Source organism: Trachinotus anak, unplaced genomic scaffold (genome assembly GCF_046630095.1).
Source record: "Trachinotus anak isolate AG129_WGS33_773 ecotype Australia unplaced genomic scaffold, CSIRO_AGI_Tana_v1 ptg000001l, whole genome shotgun sequence".
NCBI classification, from domain to species: Eukaryota; Metazoa; Chordata; class Actinopteri; order Carangiformes; family Carangidae; genus Trachinotus; species Trachinotus anak.
Window position 1 is genome coordinate 5,396,704 of NW_027273852.1, and position 6,000 is coordinate 5,402,703.

Here is a 6,000-nt window from a genome sequence, read left to right on the forward strand (position 1 = left end):
TGAACAACACGTGGCACAGTAGTTTGATTATGTGGGACAAACTCATGTATAGATGTGATTTGTTGGTGAAGAGTGTGCAGACTTCACCGTTTTCTGCAAGTGGACATGAGTATTTTGTTTTATTCTGGGGATGAACACAACATTTTCTGGGAGGGTGCAGAAGTCCCTCCTCCAGCTCCACCATATGAGGACGCTTTCTGCGCTGAGTTTGCTGGGTGACTATATGTTAGGAGGCAGTGTTAAGTGCAGTCCAGACACAGTTGTAGCAGTCTTATGTAAGGTGAAGCTTAGCTTTATATTAGTTTAAGAAGTAATTATCACCCTAGGGAGTTTGGCGCTCTTAAAGTTTAACAATCTATTCCTCTGCTGTTGAAGCGCTATGAATTGTGGGTCATTGTTAACAATGTGTTCCAGACTTTGCAGCAGTGGCTCATGTCTTATTTATCTGCTCATGTCCTTTCTGGTGGGACATTGTGTGCGTCCTCTGTTGCTGCTGCTGTTTGCTTGATGACAGCTTGGTTCTTAGCATTAATAATATTAAATCTCGTGGTATCTGTCCCCATCGACGTTCACTTTAATGTTAGCTGCTCCATCATCGACTTCATGGTGAGAACAGTGAACATTTCTGTCTGTATGACAGAGTGCATCTGCAGCTGCAGATGCTCTCCATGGTGCCACCGAGAAATGTTGATCATATTTGTTACGTTTGCTGTTATATAGTCACTTTTTTTTTTTTTAACACATCTCTTGGAAGGATACAGTTTAATTTGTGAGTCTCTTATTCAGCTTCAGGCAGAAGCTTATGTGGTCAACAGGTCACTAGCTCTCTTTATGCTCTGCTTCATCTGTCCATCACAGCACTGCAAAGACAGTGTTTGATAGAAGAATGAGCGTAAAACAAAGCTGATGCTTGATCCAGCAGCCAGCATGTTAAAGACACAGATGGCTGAGGCGGACACAGCTGATATGGAGGCTCCCTGCATTGACAAAACAATTTTAATCATGCTCAGGCATGCTCAGTATTGATCCATGCTGTCATGATTGAGAGTGTAAAATCAGCAACATGCAGCAAAAGACAGAAAGCCGTTTTGTCCTCCTGGTATTGCAGCGTTTGGCTGAACGGACAGTGCTGTGCAGGCCTGAATGGAAAAACATGAATACCTTTAGAGTTGCCATTAAGAAACACTTTGGCTATAATCACTACACTTTATTCTTAGACCTTATTCTTATTCTTAGATGCACCTGAATTCAGGTTGAAGGTGCTTGTTCAAAATGCACATTGTGACTGACGCTCACAACATTTCCTTTCTGAGTTATTCAGTCTAATAACCATTATTTTCTTCTATCTGATCCCTGAGTGAAGAGCAGGAGAGAGACGGAGATAATCAAGGTGCCTTTTTTTTGTGTGTTGTAGATCGAGGTTTACTTATTATGCTTGCAGAAAATATTCCACATGATGTTATGATGTTCTGATTATGATAATCTTAAAGTCAACAGCTACCTTTCATGATGTATTAAAACTATCACAGCACCCAACACTGACAGTCTCAGTTCTACCATAAAATATACACTGGTTTAAAGGAATAAGTCCACAGTTTGAATAATACACTTTTTTGCTTTCTTACCAAGAGTTAGATGAGAAAGTTGATACAGTTATCATGTTTGTGCATTAAGTACGGATCTAACAGACTGGAAACATGGGAGCTAGTCTGGCTCTGTTCACAGTTCAAAAATCTGCTATCACGTATGAACACACTGTATCTTGTTTGTCTAATCCATACACAAGCAGAAATGTAAAAACAACAACTTGTTACCTGCTGTAATTCTTTCTTGGCAAACAACAGCAGGGAGCATTAACTTCCCAGAGTGTTGTAATCACACTCAGCTTACCAGACAACCACTGGAGACGCTGCACAGACGCACGAGGTCAAGGAACAAACTGCTGTTTGTCAAGAAACAGTTGCAGCATGTCACTTCCTCTAAAGCTACACACAGCTTACAGACATGAGAGTGGTGTTGATCTTCAGATGCAACTTTTGGACGCATCATAAAAATATCGAACTATTCCTGTAGGGGGGGGGGGTAGGTAGGTTTTTTTCAAACTTCCAGAGGGTTGGTCCATGTTGACAGGAAAACAGCTCATGTTGTTTTACTGTCTGAAACCAAAGTGCTCACCAGTTTTCTCTCTTGTGTCATGAGTCAACAGGAAAACATTTTTATTTGTTTCATAAATGTGATTTTTGATTAATATGTGGAGGTGTTTGTGTCCTGTGGATTTTTATGTAGAGAGAAGAAAAACAAAGTACTCTGTAGAGATGTTGTTTACACCACTTTCATCACCATCCCATCTCTTTGTGTCATGAGAGGCCTTATAAAACATTTGTTCCTGTATATCTCAAACAAATAATGATCCTTACCAGCATTTCTGTTTGTTTCTTTGTTTCTTTGTTTTATTCCATCCCTCCATCCTCAGAAGGAGAGGAAAGCCGGAGGTTTATTAAAGCTCCTATCGGGGGCAGCAGCCAAGAAGAAACCTCGCTCACCTCCCTCCTCCCCGCCCACCCACAACCCCTCATTGGCTGGCCAAGGCGCCGTGGCCACTGACCCCACCCACCATCCTCACCACCATCACCACCACGCCCGCTCAGGTTCCTGCCCAATGGCGTCGCAGGGGCGAGCCGGCTCCTGTCCAATTGAGAGCGAGATGGCAGGGGCCATGGGGTTGGAGCCGCTGCACAGGAAGTCTGGTTCCCTGGATACCAACTTCCCTATGTCGCCCCCAGCAACACGCGTTGGCAACCCTCTGATGGTCCTCCGGCCTGAACCCAAACCCCTGTCCAGAGAGAGGTGAGCGCGCGCACACACACACACACACAGACATAAAAACACATCTAAATACTTTTATGACTCTGGGAACCTGCTCAAACACGTGCGCATTCTCACTACATAGGCTGCTGGTAATTTATTCTTTTATTTGTGGGAACAACAATTTACAGTCAAATGTGGTTTTGGTTTCTAAAGTGATTACAAAGCTTTATTCATCCATGTTGCATGTGTAAATGTGCGCAATAATGGTACAATGGTAAAGTTGACTCTGACAACTGACCTGGCAAAAATTATTTGATTATCCTGACAAAGCGGTGAAATTTAGGGCAGGGAGGATTTGTCATGAGGATTGAGTGTGAAGAAAGACAGGCCAGTCCTGAGAGAGTTATTAAACTCACCAATAGCACAAGCACAAGCAGAGGATAAATGGAAACAAAGTCAGAACCAGCCAGAGGCGCCTTTATGAGCAATAAGTCATTACTGTGGGAAAGTATGTGTGTGGGAAAGTAACACCAGGGTTTAATCAAGGTGTTAGTTTTCACTCGGATGCCTGGAAGCAGCCAGTCCATTAGTGCAGGCCAGGAGCAACAGTTACAGCTGCTGTGAACCAGCGATCCATCATCCTGTTGTCTCCAGGAGAGATGCAACCATACACATACCAGCAGCTTTGAAGATCCAAGTACTGCTCACACACACACACACACACACACACACACACACACACACACACACACACACACACACACTCTTTATGTTCCTCAGTGGACACCTGTAAAATCAGTAACACACTTACAGACACTACAACTGAAACACATGAAAGAGGAATGAAGCATTTGTGCACTGGGAGCACTGGTTATCACAGCAAACCCCACTCCTTCTGTATGAGTGTGTGTGTGTGTGTGTGTGTGTGTGTGTGTGTGTGTGTGTGTGTGTGTGTGTGTGTGTGTGTGTGTGTGTGTGTGTGTGTGTGTGTGTGTGTGTGTGTGTGAGAGAGAGAGAGAGAGAAAGAGAAAGAAGCACAGAGGCAAAACAATCTTGTCTTACCAATATTTTGGTAGATGTCAAACCCTGTGGGACAGTGGTGCACCAAAACACAGACATGATGGTTACCATAACACCTGATAGGCACTTACTGGCTTCCAGATATAACACAGAACGGCGCTAAGGCCAGAAACCCTCCAGTATATCACACTGGTGTTATTGTGTGTCAGATTTCAGCTTTTCACTATTATTTGTCAAAGCCAAGTGGAAGTAGCTGAATATTCAGCTTGGTTCTCAAGAGGGAAAAATCCTGACTAAACAATTTAATATGTAAATTAGATATAGTTTTGCTGAGACAGACGTTGTCACGCAGCTACAGCTGAGACTGAAACCAGTCTTAGTGAGAGACACAGCGTTAAACTAGTCAGCTACAAATGAAGTATAAAATTCAATAAATTGTAAAAGATCAAATGCATCTCAACTTCATATTCAGGCAGGCTGGGGGAACACATGACCACAAAATACAGGTTATTCCTAGAATCCATTAAAGAATTTGATGGGTTTCCTCACACCCGTACTTCACACCACTGTGTGTAGCTGTGAACATACTGGGAAGAATTGTGAAAAAAAGTCTCCACTGATACATGCACAGATTGAATTCTCTCGGATGGGTTGTTCCAGCATGTGATGTTGCCCACGCCAATCAACAGCATTATGTGTGTTACCACCATCTGTGTGTGTGTGTGTGTTGCAGGTACCGTGTGGTGGTGCCCTACCCCCCGCAGAGCGAGGCGGAGATCGAGCTGCGGGAAGGAGACGTGGTGTTCGTCCATAAGAAGCGGGAGGACGGCTGGTACAAAGGCACCCTGCAGAGGACGGGACAGACCGGCCTGTTTCCCAGCAGCTTCGTCGAGAGCTTCTGAACTGGAAAAAGTGGACAAAAGAGTGCATAATGTTCCTGTTTCTGAGTCACAAAACACACAAAACAAAACATGCTAGTTCACACGACAGCAGCCACACACAAATATTGGGCTGATATTGGTTTTCCAGAATTACACTTTTGGATCAAATATGGAAACCTGCAAAGACACCTGTGTAAATTTGCTTTAAAAAGCTGCTAGCGCTAAAAAAAAAAAAAAAAAAAAAGAAACATCTGGATTTTAATGGAGAATTTTTGTTTTAAAAATTTCCCACACAAAACATCGTTAATTTCAATAGTCCAAGTCTAGTTCAGTAACCCATATTGGTCCAACTAATTCCCACACACACACACACACACACAAACACACACACACACTTACAGGAAAGCTAGCCCCGGCTTCAACCAGCCCAGCCAAATAGGAAGCCGGTCAGCTTTTCCCGTCAATGGCCTGACGACAGCGTTGGGTCAGAGGGGCCCCGTCCGAATCATTGTGCGGACTCGTGATGTTGACTACTGAAGGCACGCAGACTCAAAGAGCACAGAAAGACAAACCCTGCCTCCCAGCTCTCCTCCTTGGCATCATCCACCAGCAAACACTAGCACAAAAAGCATTAGCTCTGCTTTTCCACTGAGACCTCAGAACTTGAATTCGGGTGCTTGAAAATTTTCCACCAGGTTATGAGGGAAGTGTGTGAGCCTACACGCCAGGATCATTGTAAGCACATATTTGTGTCTAGTTTGTGACAACAAGCACAGGTGTTTCTTTTCAGCCCAGTCTATGTTAATAACAATGCATGTAGCATTATTATGTTTTTGATATGTTGAAATAGATGTTTGTGTTGTCCCAAACTAGCCACGCTGTGATGATCTGTCACAGGAATTTCAATTTAAAAGAAATTGGTGCAGAGGGTAAAATATGAATTAGGTGACTCATTTTTTTTCTATTTATATATCTCATATAAATTTATACAAGCATTTTTTATTTACATTTGTCCTTCATAGACCTCACAGCTGCATTCAAGCGAGTAAACTGGTTTGCTGAATGTCGAGAGAAACAGGAAGTGACACCAAAACTCTTAAAGAATTGATTTGTTGTTTTTTTGATCTTCTGTGTGGGATTAGAGACAGAGGTGCACGTGATAATATCTGATACAACTTGTCAGTATATCTACAGTACATACACAGTATTTTATACACTCTGTTATTATTTATTTGACAAAAGGGATTTCCATGGCTACTTCACTTCATTGTATTTTAAGAGCAAGCATATT

General features: G+C 42.8%; 1 protein-coding gene across 1 annotated transcript in view; it reads left to right on the forward strand.

Annotated features, from left to right (window-relative positions):
• Positions 1–4,957, forward strand: part of LOC139637422 (E3 ubiquitin-protein ligase SH3RF3-like) — a 90,694-nt gene extending 85,737 nt beyond the window's left edge. The window contains exons 9-10 of the mRNA XM_071506164.1: positions 2,474–2,847; positions 4,562–4,957. Of these exons, the coding sequence (XP_071362265.1) occupies positions 2,474–2,847; positions 4,562–4,730 (543 nt within the window). The 3' untranslated portion in view covers positions 4,731–4,957. The remainder of the gene's footprint in view (positions 1–2,473; positions 2,848–4,561) is intronic.
• The last annotated feature ends 1,043 nt before the right edge of the window (positions 4,958–6,000 follow it).